Source organism: Boleophthalmus pectinirostris, unplaced genomic scaffold (genome assembly GCF_026225935.1).
Source record: "Boleophthalmus pectinirostris isolate CB_2022bp ecotype Guang Dong unplaced genomic scaffold, ASM2622593v1 HiC_scaffold_18, whole genome shotgun sequence".
Taxonomy (NCBI): Eukaryota; Metazoa; Chordata; class Actinopteri; order Gobiiformes; family Gobiidae; genus Boleophthalmus; species Boleophthalmus pectinirostris.
In genome coordinates, this window is record NW_026571133.1 from 43951255 (window position 1) to 43968195 (window position 16941).

General features: G+C 42.8%; 1 protein-coding gene across 1 annotated transcript in view; it reads right to left on the reverse strand.

Moving 5' to 3' along the window:
• Window positions 1-10840, reverse strand: part of LOC110172439 (pleckstrin homology domain-containing family A member 5-like) — a 37459-nt gene extending 26619 nt beyond the window's left edge. Inside the window, 7 exon segments of the mRNA XM_055153540.1 lie at window positions 138-210; window positions 1615-1719; window positions 1797-1986; window positions 3770-3853; window positions 9564-9621; window positions 10076-10152; window positions 10253-10840. Of these exon segments, the coding sequence (XP_055009515.1) occupies window positions 138-210; window positions 1615-1719; window positions 1797-1986; window positions 3770-3853; window positions 9564-9621; window positions 10076-10152; window positions 10253-10344 (679 nt within the window). The 5' untranslated portion in view covers window positions 10345-10840.
• Window positions 10841-16941: the final 6101 nt, after the last annotated feature.

Consider the following 16941-nt stretch of genomic DNA (forward strand, 5'->3'; position numbering starts at 1 on the left):
GCGACCCTAGTAGGGTGTCTGTGGGTGGGTACAGCGCAGGCTTAGGGTAGGGTGAAAAGCAGCACAGTATGTCCTTGCACATGACCCAGGTACAATGCAGGGTTGGTGTAGGGGCGTCTGTGTCTGTGAGTCAGTACCTCGGTAGTAGAAGAGGCACATGTCACACAGGACGAACCAGCGCTTCTTCCACAGCTTCATGCCTGTGCTGTCCTGAAGGTCAAAGGTCAGAGGTAAGTGCTCTGTGAACACTTATCAGTAGAGCGCACATAAAACACTAGTATAATATAATATCAAATGTTAATGTTACAATTTTGACACTTTTGTTAAGTCATTAAAAGGTTCTATATGATGCAAAATTGACTCTTGTGAGCTTTAAGACATGTTAGAATGTTGTTACCTTCTCACAAACAACCTGGCAACCAACTTGTGCTTTGTTTCATTCACACATGTTTGAGTAATTCTTTATTACTACTAATAGAGATGTAGTCCGTCTACATCTCTAAAGATCAAAATGGTCTGTTCCACCTTGTGATGTCAAGAAACAGTAGTTTAAGTAAAACGTAAAGAGCAGAATTGGTTGGTAAATCCAGAGCTGAGATTGTCAAAATGCTTCTGGTGATATATTGTATGAAGTTTATAAACACAGAAGAGAAGAACTTAGCCTAAATAGGCAGGATTTGTGTGTTAAACATGTGTGAATGAAACAAAACTATTCTGTGTACGTATGTTTTTTGATGAGAAAGCAACACTGTAGGAGCCAGAAAAAGGCAGTGTTGGGACCATATTATGCTAAAACATAATTAGGACCATTTCATTTAAAAGTTCGTATTGTAACTACTCTGATCGTTACGTTATTACTTTGCCTGGAATGTTCCACAGTAAACGTTAAACATGTCCATCTCAGGTCAAGTTTCAGGTCAGGCAAAAAAAGAGTCTGTTCCCTGTAAGAATGTTTTTCAAGGGTTTTGTTCTGCGTTTTAGAAGCATTTTTGTTGTTTTGTTTCCCAATAAGTATACAAGTAACTAAAGAAATTATAGGGAAAGCAATACGTCTAAAATCTTGTATTCTAAAATTGAGTACATCAGTGACATAACCGTCCACTAGAATGCAAACAAAGAATCACATGAGTGTTCCTGGGCCTTGAACTTGTGCAAATGCACAGAACAGTGTTGTACAGGGTTCTTCACTGTAACACGTTAGTCTCTGCTATTAACGCTAACTATATCAGAAGTCTGAAAACTTGTCTTAAAAGAGCTAAGCAAGACTTGGCAGGGGATATTTCATCTTTTAAAGTTTTCATATAGCACTTTAAAACCACTTTAAAAGAGATTTCATCTTTAAAGTGCTCCTTTGCCATTTAAATTGTATCTACTGGTTAGAATGTATTTTGGGGTTTTTATAATTTCCTTTAGGATAAGAAAGTATTTCTAATTGTATGTATATTTTATTGTACTTTTAAGTAATGGACCCCAGGAAAACTAATGGGGATACATATGATACAAATACATTTGCACGGAGACAAGTAGGTGGTGAAGTATTCTCAAAAAAACTATTGATATTTGACAATATAATACACATTTTGACAATGAATTTATGAAGATTATAGGACAGACCTGTTTGTAGAGCCAGCCCCTCTTCACCACAGGCGCATTCACGTTCCTCTTAATTGAGTTGGACCTTTTACCAAAGTTATGAACTTTTTTGGAAGACCTTGAAGGCTGTGGAAAACAAAGTCAAGATAAGTCCTCCTGTCCAATCTCCTACTTTTGTGGGGGCAGAATTTGGAGAGACAGACCCGTGCTACAGCAGAGGGGGCGCTGCTGAGCCGTGGGGGGGCATTGTTGAGGCCTGTCCCGGGGCAGGGAGAGGTGGCCGTGCTAACGCTGGTGGCTGGACTGAGGTCAGAGCCCCCATTGTCGCTCAGGATACTGGTGGGACGCTCCCTTTGCTCTGCACTCTGCTCCAGCGGGACAGGAGGGGCGGGCCTAAGAGAGACAGGACACTTTGCTCACAAAACAGTAGGTTCATAACATGTCCTCTGGGTTCTACACTGATTTCTGATCTGAATTCTTCTCTAAACTTCTTCATATAAAGTGCTGAACATGGTGAGGAAGCAGACTCCTGACAGAACAAACCTTACACAGCATTGCCACACTGAGGAGATGCAGAGGGACACTTTTTGCTGTGATTCTCTTGACAATAGTAGGTGTGCGCATTCGTGATGCACTACTGTTGGTTTGAGCATCCATCCATCCATCCATTTTCTTCCAATTATCTGGGGCCGGATCACAGGGGCAGCAGTCTAAGCAGGGACTCCCAGACTTCCCTCACCCCAGACATGTCCTCCAGGTGTTCCCAGGCCAGCCCAGAGACATAGTCCCTCCAGCGTGTCCTGGGTCTTCCCTGGGGCCTCCTCCCGGTGGGACATGCCTGGACATGCACCTCCAGAGGGAGGCGCCCAGGAGGCATCCGGAACAGATGCTCGAGCCACCTCAACTGGCTCCTCTCAATATGGAGGAGCAGCGGCTCTACTCCGAGCTCCTCACATGTGACTGAGCTCCTCACCCTATCTCTAAGGGAGCACCCAGCCACCCTGTGGAGGAAACTCATTTCGAGAACTTGTATCCGCGATCTCGTCCTTTCGGTCATTTCCCAGAGCTCATGACCATAGGTGAGAGTAGGAACAAAGACTGACCGGTAAATTGAGAGCTTTGCCTTTCTGTTCAGCTCCCTCTTCACCACAACGGTCCGATACAGCAGCAGCATCACTGCCGAAGCTGCACCGATCCACCTGTCAATCTCACGCTCCATCCTCCCCTCACTTGAGAACAAGACCTCGAGATACTTGAACTCCTCCACTTGAGGCAAGGACTCTCCATCCACTTGAACATATGTAGTAGATTTATGTAGTTTGAAGAGTCAGGGCTGTGGCACTGAAACATGTGCATAGGTTTAGGACATTGGTCTCTCAACCTGTGGGTTAGGACCCAGAATGGAGTCACCCTACATCAATATATGTAGATGTTTATTATTATTATATATTTTTTTTTTTACTTTTTTTTTTTTTATCACAGCCAACAAAGTGAGAGATGGGTTATTCCTGTGACATGTATAGACAGACATTACATTTTCATTCTCTGAATTAATGTAAATCCATATCTTACTATTTATCGGCCCTTCGATATGCAAGTTCTCCACTTTTTTCACTGACAACATTTCAGAACTTTTCCATGACTTTTTCATGACCTAAAGTGAATTTTCCATGGCTTTACTGCACCTACATGTGTAGAACTGATCAGGCTTTTAGAGCTAAATAAAATGAAAGGCAAACTCTTTCCTTGTTAACCTTATGGTTTGAGATTATAGTTTTTAACTTTCAAAATCCTGTCAGTGCTTTTATTGTCGTCTCTTTTAAACACAAGGTGCAGATGTTCAGAAATAATCAGAACAGCCTCATAGAACTTAAAAGAATGCTCTAGCTGCCTGAAAGAGATACTACATTTCCATTACTTTTCCAAACCTTTCATTGAATTTACAAAATTACATGACTTTTCCAGGCCTGGAAAATAATAATAATAATTTTCAATTTCCATGACCATGGGAATCCTGAATATGAAAATTCTTCATCACAAATAATGGCAAATATAGAGTGTGTCATATGTGCTTGTTACAAAAATGCCAGCAGGGGGCACACATGCCAGTAGAGGACTTGTGCAGCTCCTGGAGAGTGTGTGTGTGTGCGCGAGTGTGTGTGTAGTGGGGACGTACTGTTCATTGACCACAAAGATGCAGTTGTCCTGGGAGGGTGCTCCAGACAGAGGGTGCTTACACGTCACCTTCCGCTCGTTATGACTGCAGCAGAACGACAGGGGTGGGGGGAGAGACGGGGAGACAGGGGGGAGAAGTTAGATCATAATAAACAAAAAGCCATTACGATTTATTTTTTTTCCAGAGAATAACAAACATAATGTAAACAAGTGCCAGAACTTGTTTAAATTGCACAATAGTTATGATTAGACTAATACTATTAAATGACAAGAGCTCAATGTTCAAACATCAGGGTTTAAACTGTCAGAATGCCTTCTTTGAGCTTAAAGTATCCCTGGATTCAAACTGCCACTTAACTGTTGTAAAACTATGATAAATATTTACTATTCCTATTTCACCAAACCAAGTTAAGACAAGAAAACAATATGAATCTGTCAAATGCACCTGAAGTTCTTCTCCACTGCACAGAGCCTCCAACAGGCCCTCAGTCTGAGAACATCTCCACTGCACAGAGCCTCCAACAGGCCCTCAGTCTGAGAACAATGTGCGCAACTATTTGGTTTTGTTTATTTGAGCAAAGCACCATGACACATTTTCACATGTCTTCTTTTCAGTCACGAGACAGGACTGACATTGCACTGGAGCATCTTAAACGGTCTTAAACATTCAGCACAACTTGGGCAGTGATGTTTTATGTGTGGCTCATTCCAAGTCAGTGCCCTAGAAAGTTAGGCAATCCCAGCACAAGTACATGATCATATTTTTAACGGTAGTAATTAATACTACTAATTAATACTAATTAGAAAAGGAATCATGTTTTACTTGTGCTATAATGAAATGAACTGTACCCAATTGGCGACTATTAGAGGTTAGCACAAGAGTTCACTCCAAATAGATTCTGATGAATGCAAAGGAAAGCAAAGCAATATTATCAATGACAATATTATTATTATAAATATCATAATTATTATTAATATTATTATAATTTGTTTCATTGTTGCTGCTGCCAACAATGAACTGCTAACAGTTTCGTTTGGGATTAATAAAGTATTCATCTATCCATCTATTTTAGTGTTGTCACGATCCAAAAATTTCAATACAAAAACTCAATTTTGATAGAGTCGATACTCAGTACAATTCTGATACCACGATAATAAAAAGCACTTTATTTAAACAGTATGTAATTTAACATTACATGGTAGCACTTTCTGCTGTCTTCTCATGTGTCTTATGTGTGTGTAATGGTCAGTGGTGCAGTAGGTTCATGTTGGTCCACGTGTGTGTATTTGTCTATGTGCTCTGACACTTGTTCAACTCAGATGAGTATCTAAGTTCAATACTAGTTTTACTACCAATTAGGATCAGATGTTCAATGCTTTACACTATCGGGAAAGAGAGAGAAAAAAAAAAGAAAAGCACAAAAGCCAGTATTTTCAAAGGACAGAGACAAAAATGAGACAAACTAAATCATATTTGAAGGACCCCTCCAAGAAACACATATTTTTCATATTGTCCACATGAAGCTTCTGTCACAGGTTGAGAAGTTAGAAAAGCTGCAGTCAGACTGGAAGCACATGACCAAACTCAGAACCTTAACATTCACATTTTGCACTCGCAGCAGAATGGAATCTTTCACTTCCTCTCAGACACCACAGGATTTTGAAAGAAGAACTATTGTGTTTGCGTCTGCTATATAAATATGTAAAAAAAAAAAATCCCATTTTCCATCGCAATATTCATTTAAAACAACTTAAAAAAAAAACAGAAGTCTGCTAACTTCCACGTTAGAAAACTGTGTTGCCCAATGGGAGTTGATGTCGCTGCAAACGTCATGGCACACATGCTGTGTGCCCTTCCTATGGATAGTTGCACATCACAGCTGCGAGCAGCGGATTCACTTTCATTTAAGACACTGACGAATCCTACGTGTGTCACCAATCAGATTGGATTGGATTGAAACTGGCAATGAGAGGCTCCTGTGAGCTCATGGACCACATGGAACCTACCTGGAAAACTGAAGGATTACACAGATATAAGGCCACATGGGAATAGAAAAGAAAGAAATACCATTTCATGTTGTAAATCACATTATATTTTATTGTCAGTGGGGTACCGAAATGGGTATTTGTAACAAGTTTGAAATTTTAGCATCATGGCAACACAGTTTGCAGTGAGTGTGTTTATAAGCTCTTTTCACAACTGTCAGAGACCACAATAAAATTTTGCTAGCATGCCAACAGTGCACTTCTGGACAATCCCAATAGGCAAAACAACGCTGTGTAGTTAAATGCTGACAGGACACAGCAGACTTCTATTGTAGCTGCTCTTAAGGTACAAAATGTGTGTAGTGAGGCAAGACAGTTTGCTCACAAATATGGGGAAACAATCTAACACAGGCCCTTTACAGTGAGGATGATTCATTCACCTGCAGGAAATATAAAGAATATAATCTGTTCAAAATGACAGGAAATATAGAGGTATCTAAAGGTTATAGGCACAATTTACACACATGAGCATTGTTTTCATAACATAAAAGGTGTTTCCTTACATTTTTACATCTTACATAATTTGAGGAGTTTTGGCAGAGTGTCCTACATGGTTGCTAGGTAACAATAATGGATTTCCCTAGCGTGATGTCATGACTTCCAACCAGGAAGCACAATTTGAAACCTAAATAATAACCAAATTGGGTTTTCAGACTCAGACCAGGTCAGATATTGGCTCGATCACAGTGGGAGAACTTGGGAATTGTCTTCTGGCTCCTCACTGGACAGAGGAGGCCCGCCCATATCTGAGGTTGCCATCAGACCAGAGCAAAGTGAGGACAAACAGGAAGGCACCTCCCTGCTGGAGAGGTCACGCCCTGCACGACACCCACGGGCTCATTAGGAATCCAAATGAGTCAAATGGCTGGGAAAGATCCTGCTACTCACTGTGTTTGTCTGAAGGAAATATGTGGGCAGGATAATACTGGAATTAGCAGTCAGATTTGACTTGAGTATATTGTCCATTTAAAAATAGATATTTTTGGCTTTTTTTTAAGTTCTCACTTTGTACTCAGTTACATTTACTCGTGTGACTTTTTAAAGAAATTGTACTTTTCAAATAATTTTAAGAGTGGCATTATTTTATTCCTACTACAGTCATTTTTATTAAAATAACAGTACTCTTTTCAAGTAAAAGTTGTGCTTCCTCTTCCTCACTGTGAGGAAGTCTAAAGTGACAAAGCTTTATGTGACAATATGACATGGTTTGAACAATTGTGTTTCTTGCAGCTCCTTCATATATGATTTAGTTTGTCTCATTTTTGTGTTTGTCCTTTGAAATGATCAGATTTTGTATATGATTTCATGTTTTGTCCTTTAAATTACATTCACTTCAAATTATAAACCAGATGTCTGCCTCGTCAGTCTGTCCCAGGGCAGCTGTGGCTATAGTGGTATCTTCCATCCCTGAGTGTGGGTGAATGAAAAATGCTCTGTAAAGTGCTCCGGGTGTCTTAAGAGGCACTATACAATATATTCAATGTTATGTCTAGACAGTTATTTTTACTTGAGTCGTCTTTTCCCAAAATACTTTTTTACTTTTACTTGAGAAAATATTTGGACCAATACTTCATGCTTCTATTTGAGGATTATTATCTTTAAGTCACTGTACTCTAACTTGTGTACAATTTTTGGCTACTCTACCCCTTCTGATAAAACTGTTATTGTAAAACTGTTTGATAAAAATAAATGAAGTTGATCATTTGCCATTATGAATGTAGGACTGGGGAGGTGGGTACTTCAAAATAATATTACTTAAGCATAATTTGGAAAACTACTCAAGTAAGAGTAAGTTAAATAGTAACTGTCATGACGTAACATCTGATTTATAATTTGAAGTAAATGTAAAGTGAAGGACAAAACATTAAATGAACAAAATCTGGTCTTTTCAAAAGGTCAGAGACAAAATAAGACAAACTAAATCATATGTGAAGGAGCTGCAAGAAACACAATTGTTCAAACCATGTCAGATTGTCACAGATAGATTTTGTCACTTATATGCTGCTAAGGAAATGTTCAGGGTTAAGCACATAAATGTAAGTGAGTACCACAGTTAGAGGATGTGTGTGTTCTGCACTAATGTGGCTCATTTCACACTCCAATCACACTTGTGTAACACTTGGGCCTTCACCAACACATTTAGAGGCATGTTTGGAAGCAATCATAAAGGATTACAAAAATACCATCTGATTACAGTTACTGGGATCATAAACTTCTTTATGTAAATCCCTCCTGTAATGTCGGGATGAATCATTAAAGGCGCTGTACCTGACTTTGTCTCAAAAATGTGAGAAATAGTTTGCAGTGGTCCAAAGTTAATCCTCACTTACCTTCTGCATTCTGAGCAACCTACAGTCATTATTCACGGCGATGAGTTTACAAGCACTTTTCACAGGTTCCAAAGCTGAGTACTATGACGGTAAAACAACAACATGTACTTCCTAATTATCAATAAAGCATTCAAATGCTCTAGAAGTAGATGCAGACTGCACACAGTGGACTTATTTTGACTTCAGGAGCTGCTTATAAACAGAATAGCACTGGGACATTTAGCTCAAATATATGAGAGCAAAAAATCCAGCACAGGAACTTAAAGCACAGGAAAAAGTAAGCTGTAGCCACAGCTGTCCTGGGGCAGACCGAGGGAAACATGGAAGCTAATGAGGACAGGTGATTCTAACCCAACAAATCCTTCAAACATATGACAGCCAAAGTCATTCTGGGTGAGGTGTCTTGCCCAAGGAGACAAACGCTGGGAGAAGAGGACAGAGACACTATGTCGTCACCATACAAACATTTCCAACATGATTTTGATGTTAAGGAATAAACTCAATACTCAATACCAATTCTGATACCACAATGATTAGAAAAAAGCACTTCCTACAACAGAATTAGATTTTCAACATGAAATGGTAGAACTACTCCAGCTCATTATCATTCTAAAACATTCAGGAAAGGTTCATCTCAGTCCTGTGGATGTACACTTTTAGTTTCTATACAAGTTTAGGGTTGGGGACAACTCTAACAGAGAGGAAAGGACAGGCTGTGGAGAGGACAGTGTAAGGTCAGAGGCTGTGGACAGTTTAGCCGATGGTGTCAAAGAGAGCAGAACTGGAGCACCTGCTGACCCCTGACCCCTGAGCCTGTGGGAGGGGCCACAGAGCTGCAGGTGTAGGGACATGTCTCTGACAGTCCCTGTCCCTGCTCACACATACCAGTGTACAGCGGTGGGGCTATTTATAGAGGTGCTATATTAGCTCATACATGTGTCAGCTGCTGCTCTCAAAATGGCCCCACACAGAGGGGCCTCCTCCCACAGCCTGAACCCTCCACACCAGCGCGGCGTGCACTGCGTGTGCACGTACAGGGCGCACTCAGGGCATGGTGCTGTGGGTGTGTGCTCACAGTGTCTCAGACTCTTGTCAGACACTGTTGTCAAACAGGTCTGTGGAAGAAGCCCGGGGAGGTCCAGGCGACATGTGCGCACAGGCAGCGCACAAACAGCGCACAAACACAGCCCAAACAGCGCACAGGCAGCGCACACAGCGCACGCGGATGGCATATCAACAAGTCGAGCCTGTTCTGACTAACGCCCCAGTGTCCTCCCTCTGCTGTGTGCGCATGCACGTGCAGTCTACCGCTTATGGGTCACCACTATGGACAGTGGACAGTACAGACAGAGATGGGCACGCGTGTGTGAGTGCGTGCGTGTATGTGTGAGTGCGTGCGTGCGTAGTATGATCACTCACTTGATGAAGCAGCGCGCGCCCTCAAACGTGTATCCCTCCTCCCATCCTGTGGGCAGATCTGTGGAGACAAGAGGCACACGGTCAGCGCGAGACACACACTGCTACAGCCCCGCACCGAGTATGAACGCGACCGCGGCTCTATGGCCTCCCGCACACAATCCCGCACACACTGCGGTGCTCGGCCCAGCTGTGCGCCGCTGGTCCGCCCTCCTCTGCTCAGGGCTAGGCTGCTCTGGCTGAGCCTTGACACACAGAGCCACGGCCTTTGGGTAGAACCGTGTCGAACGTGAGTGAGGAATGGCCTCGCACGGCGCGTACGTGACAGAACTTCCAAAAAGTGTGGAGATTGGTCCAGGTGAAGGCGGGAGGACGGAGCTGGCTCTGCTGCAGAGCCCCAGTCCCCCTCTGCTCCAAGCTCCAGCCCGCACTTTGTCAGCTCCTTCCCCATGACGCGCATGGAGCCTCGGTGTGAGCGAGAGCGGTGGGCTTGAGGGCCGTACGGACGTGGTTACCTGATGTTTTTCGGTGCCCGGTGACCACTGCCTCTCCGCTAACAGGATGCAGCCAGGTTGTGCTCTGGGCTTGCTCACTGTGGAGAAGAAAACCACAAACACAAGTCAGTGACGGTGCTCTGTCCGGGCCGTAAAGGACAAAGCGCTCCGTGCCGCGCCGATCCGACCCATATTTACTTGATAAAGAAGATGCGTCCGTCTCGAAGCACTCCGTAACTCCACGCAGAGGGCAGACGGGAGAGCCAGTCCGGCCGAGGCTCCGCCGCCATGTCTACACTGGACCGAGCACTGCGCTCATGTCTGTGCGCGCTGCCGACAACTGCGCGCTCGCACGCAACGAGACCGCGCTTTCTTCACACGAGGGCGCGCCTAAGAAAAGGATAGAGGCAACATTTCTGAGGAGTAGGACTAACACATGACGAAATGTGGTCACGTGATCTGGTTTTAAAATTCATAACAGTCTCCAGACGAAACGCACGAAGAACAGACTCCCAAGAGTCCCACGCATTATAGAAGAGTCCTCTTGTTGGCTGGGGCCAGGAGATCCTCTGCTGGACACTGATCACAAAGTTCAAAAAAAAAAAAAGTCAACTAAATGAAAAGACCCTTGCGAAACAGTCTGCTCCTGTGCTCACGTAAGAGATGGTTAAAGCAGCTTCTGGCGCCTCATGGTTAAACCATCAACTAGAACTTCAGGAAAGTGTTCTGAAGCACAGTTTTCCCATAACAAACAGCCCAGGCGCGTCCCCGTGTGCGTCAGGCTGCGTGACCGCGCTCGCTGCCTTCACGTGCCATATGATACGTCATTCACCCAAAGGCTCTCACGCTTAAGACAAACCCGAGGAACGTAACGCACGGGGAGCACCTGTCCCCCTCTGGGCGTTTGTCCAAACTGTTCCAAACGCACCTGTCACGCGTTTCCATGGTGACGTTTAGTCCGTACGCGGCTGACGTGAGAGGGGCTGCTTATCTGTGCATGTTCAGGAATGATCCTAATACTGGAGGAGCCAAGAGCCCATTACCCGCGCCCCAAGCGCATCTTGTGACTACGACCCGGAGAGAGTTGGGACAGACGGACCCGGAGCACGGGACCCAATTAAGATTCTCATTTGGGATTGTTTATTTGACCTTAAAATGATTGAAGGAGCACTGAAGTTAGTATTTCAAATAATCCCAGTTAAACAGGAGGCTCCTGTCTGCTTCGAATGTTCCACAATATGGCATTAAAGAGATCAACCTTATACATGTATTAAATTACAGGTGATTTTACAGCCCAAAAATACCTAGAAAAACAGACATTTTATGTCATTACTTATTTTCTATTTTATTTTGACTTGTACATATACATTGATATAATTATGTCTTCTTTGACACTCGTTTGTTGCTCTATTCTGCCACTTATTTCGAATTTATTATTACCATTTATATTGTTTATTATTTGTTATTATATTATTATATTGTTTGAGCTACTGTCCATCCATCCATTTTCGTCCGCTTATCCGGGGCCGGGTCGCGGGGGCAGCAGCCTAAGCAGGGACTCCCAGACTTCCCTCACCCCAAACACGTCCTCCAGCTCCTCCGGGGGGACCCCAAGATGTTCCCAGGCCAGCGTGTCCTGGGTCTTCCCCGAGGCCTCCTCCCGGTGGGACATGCCCGGAACACCTCCCGAGGGAGGCGCCCAGGAGGCATCTGGAACAGATGCCCGAGCCACCTCAACCGGCTCCTCTCGACGTGGAGGAGCAGCGGCTCTACTCCGAGCTCCTCACATGTGACTGAGCTCCTCACCCTACCTCTAAGGGAGCGCCCAGCCACCCTATGGAGGAAACTCATTTCGAGCGCTTGTACCCGCGATCTCGTCCTTTCGGTCATTACCCAGAGCTCATGACCATAGGTGAGAGTAGGAACGAAGACTGACCGGTAAATCGAGAGTTTCGCCTTTCGGCTCAGCTCCCGCTTCACCACAACGGTCCGATACAGCGACCGCATCACTGACAAAGCTGCACCAATCCGCCTGTCAATGTCACGTTCCATCCTTTCCTCACTCGTGAACAAGACCCCGAGATACTTGAACTCCTCCACTTGAGGCAGGGACTCTCCACCCACCCGGAGAGGGCAAGACACCTTTTTCTGGTGGAGAACCATAGCCTTGGACTTGTGGATCAAGTTTGTCTAAGTCTAAGTTTAAGTCATTCTGGCTGTGAGCGGGGCTGCCTTTGCACAGATCTGTCCAGTAACTTGGCCTGGTTCCATGGCTCCATGATAATAGAAAGGTTTAATGTTATAACTGTGACAATTAGACAAAGCAAAAACATCTCCATGGAGAAAAGCGTGTGGCGGACCCTCCATCAGAAGATGCACCTTTAAAGGCCCAGGATGTTTCAGGATTGTGCAGTTTTGTTGAACACAGGAGCAGGAGGGTCAGGGAGTTTGTTTGGATGGATCAAAGACAGGCAGAACTGTGTCAAAAAAACAAACAAAAAAGTTCAGTTCACTTTCATTATTTAAGGCAACACAATAACATCGCCATGGAGACCAGCAGACGTTGACTCCTCCATCAGAAAAGTTCCACAGTGCACCTATAAGGCAAGTTACAAATGTTCCCATAAGTCGACACAAACCTTCTAGATACTGGAAAGTACTGACAAGTGCAGAGCCTTATCTCACATACACACAGAGCATGTGGCAGGTGCGCTCCTTCAGAGAGTTGACATCTCAGGTCTGTCCCAAGGCCACAGATAAACACAGAACACAGACTGCACTGTCTGCTGCTGTGGAGCTCATAAAAGACTGTCTGCACGACTGTCTCTTACACTGCGCTCACACAGAGGCACATCGAATAAGGCTAACAACACCAGTGAGACTTTGATGTACTTTGGATTAAAGAGGGGGGTTTCACTTTTATGGGGTATTAACTGCTAACACACAACATACTTTAATCACCATGTTACCTTTTATTGTTTTGAAAATGCTGTATTGGCCCAGAACAGTGTATTTACATGTTAGGCCTCTACATCAATGGCAAGTGTAAGTAAGTCTTTATTTATATAGTGCTTTCACCGACATTTCTGTCCCCAAAGACGCTTTACACTTTATTCAGCATTCATTCATACAGCATTATTCATTTACTCTATACCCTGGTGATGGTAAGCTACTATTGTAGCCACAGCTAGGACACAATGACTGAATTGATTGTATTTAACTGACCTTGACTATCAACTGTTTATGGAGACCTATGCAGCGTGTTTTGGGTTGATGGGAGAAACCGGAGCGCCCGGAGGAAACCCATCCAGACACAGGGAGAAACATGCAAACTCCACACAGAAAGGCCCGGGCGACCCGGGGATCAAACCCAGAACCTTCTTGCTGTGAGGCATAAGTGCTAGCCACTCAGCCACCATGCCGCCAAGTGTGTGGAGCAGGTCCACACCTTCGGGTTTCTTGATGTTCTCATCTCCGACAACATGGATTGAGAACATCACAGCAATCACCAAGAAGGCCCAGCAGCGACTACACTTCCTGAGAGTGCTCAAGAAGTATGACCTGGACCCCAGCCTGCTCCTGATCTTGTACCGCGCGTCCACTAAGAGCCTGCTGATGTACTGTATCACAGTATGGTATGCTAACTGCACTTTGGCAGAGAGAGGCTTCAGCAGGTAATCAAGACAGTGCAGATCATCTGCTGCCCTCTCCCCTCCCTGATGGACATCTACACCTCCAGCAAACTCAACAGGGCCAAAAACATTATTAAGGACAACTCCCACCCTGGCACTGAGGTGTTTTGTCCCGTGTCCTCAGGAAGGCGCTACAGGTGCATCAAAGCAACGACCACGACACTCAAAGGCACTTTTTTTCCAAGGGCCACACACATGCACTGACTGTCTCCACATTCCTACCACTCCATCCCCTGACCTCCTTCCATCCATCTGCTAATTTTTCTATACAATTTAATACAGTGTAATATTTTGTGTAAAATTTACTACAGTACAATCTCTCTCAGTGCAATATTTCATATTTAACACAGTGCAATATCTTGCTTGTTTGAATTTTGTAGTCGTAGATGTCCCAGTCTTTTTATGTTTTGCACGAGTACTACGTACTTATTTATTTTCATTATTCAATTTTTTCTTTTGTACTGCATTGTGTGTCCCATGAGCATGTCTGCACTGGAGAGTGAGTTACTTTTAATCCCGTTGTGCATGTGTATACTGTGGTTTGTACATATGTATAGTGACAATAAACAAGGTATTCTATTCATAAGTTTCACCTCTGTTTTTGCTCCAAGTTCCCTCTGCCTTTACTCTTTGCTTTAAGTCACTCCCCCTTCAGAGCTCTATCACAACACAATCATCTCACTAATGAAACCACTCCATATCACATCAGGTGTGTCAAGTTTGCTTTGTTTTGTGGTTGAGTTTATTTCACTTATTTAGTGCCAAGCATCATTTGGTAGGTGCCCACCTACCAGTTTATAAAACACATCAAACATAAAGCAAACAGATCACACATCAAACATGCATCGTGTTTTGGTATGTAGGCTTGTGGGCGGAGTCTTGCACAGAATCTTACAGCTAACCATAAGGAGAGTTTGAATAGGGCTCATGGGAGATCACTAAATTTGTCATACATGCATGGATGACATCTAATCTCTGGATTAAGGGGCACTATGGAATATTGAGGAAAATCTTAGATACAGAATTCCCTTCAACACATTCATGCATTTCAAGTGAATTCATTTTTAATTTATTCAGTCAGTGCAGATATCTTAGAATTACACTACTCATGGTTAAAGACATTCTTTTTGTTTTGTTTCGTTTTGGATCAGAACAGTATTTTTACCACTAGATGTGATACTAAATCCAGCTCATATAGAGTCTAATGGGATCAGGACGGGTGTGTTCAGGTCAATGGGCAGGTGATGAATATTTAAGGGCCCATATTACACAGATTTATTTATTTTTTTAATTTATGCCATAATGTTGTTTCTGCCTCAAAAACATACCTGGAGTTCTGTTTCAACTTGTGATGTCATGTGGTAATACATACAGGAAGTGTTCCAATGTGTTTTTAAACTCTGTACACCGTCACTAGAATCATTTGGATCATTTCAGACCTGGAATTACCAAACGGTAAAAGGCAGCTTTTAACATGAAAACTATCACTACCAACACAGAGCATGTTGAGCTTTGGAAATGTACAGATTAATAATGCAAAAACAACACCACAACTGTGTTGAGATGAAGAAGTAAACATTCCAACATGGCTTAACTCTCACAAGAGTCCATTTTGAATAATACATGACCTTTAAGAGATCTGTCAGGCTATTTGAATAATCCAAAGTTGTGGTCCACATCAAATACTGCAGTCAAATGAAGTCCAGGTAACAAAAGAATAGGCTACGATTCCACACACCTCACTCAATCTTTGGCACGCTCTGTGTAATGTGACCACTGGGTGGCGCACTAATCATTACAAAAGCATTCAGTGCAAAATGAGCATCAGAGCTCCCCTCCTCTCTTTAAACAAGATTACACCATTTCTTGTTTTGTTTTCAACAATTCATTATACCAACAGATTCTAAAACATGTGTGCATGAAACCTGCACAATATTGGACCCATTTTGCGATATATATATATATATATATATATATATATATATATATATATATATATATATATATATATATATATATATATATATATATATATATATATATGTGTGTGTGTGTGTGTGTGTGTGTGTGTGTGTGTGTGTGTATATATATATAGACAGATAGATAGATATAGATATAGAGATATAGATGTATAGTCTCTCTGGCAATGAAAAAATCGACAATCATAAAATAACTTGAAACTGATAAAAGCAATAATATTTAAAAATTTACAGAAAATTATCCAACAAAATCAAACAATGTTTTTCACCTGTGGTTCAGCATAATTATTAGAAAAAACAAAATAATGAAACTGACCTGGACAAAAATGATGGTACCTTAACTTAACATTTTGTTACACAACCTTTTGAGGCAAACTATGAAAACAAATGATTTCTATGACTGTCAGTGAGACTTTGGTCAAAAGGTATTTTGACCCACTTCTCGTGAGCAAACTGCTCTAGTTGTCTCACGTTTGAAGGGTTCCTTCTCCACACAGCATGTTTCAGCTCCTTTCACAAATGTTCAATAGAACAGATCTGGGCTCACAAAAGAAAACTCCAGAACAGTCCAATGTTTTGTTCTCAGCCTTTCATGTGTGTTTTTAGTTGTGTGTTTTGGGTCATGATCCTGTTGGGAGACCCATGACCTACAACCGAGACCAAGCTTTCTGACACTAGACAACACATTTCATTCCAAAATACCTTGATAGTTTTGAGATGTTGTTGTAACTTGCACAGATTCAAGACGCCCTGTGCCAGATGCAGCAAAACAGTCCCAGAACAAAACCAAGCCTCCTCCATGTTTCACAGTAGGGACAGTGTTCTTTTCTTGGTCAACTTCATTTTTGCATCTGTGAACATAAGAGCTGATGTGTCTTGCCAAGGAGCTTCAGTTTTGTCTCATCTGTCCAAAAGACATTCTCCCAGAGGCATTGTGGTTTGTCCCTCTGCATTGTGGTGAATTCCATCTTAGTGTTTTATGATTTGCTCTCAGCAGTGGTGTCCTCTCATGAAGTCCACTTTGGCTCAAACACTGATGGATGGTGTGATCTGACACTCATGTACTTTGCCCTTCAAGTTCACATTTAATTTGTTTGGAGGTTGTTCTGGGCTCTTTGGTTCCATTCATATGATCCATCTCTTCAATTTGTCATCAATTTTCCTCTTGCAGCTGCATCCAGGGAGGTTGGCTTCAGTCCTGTGGACCTTAAACTTG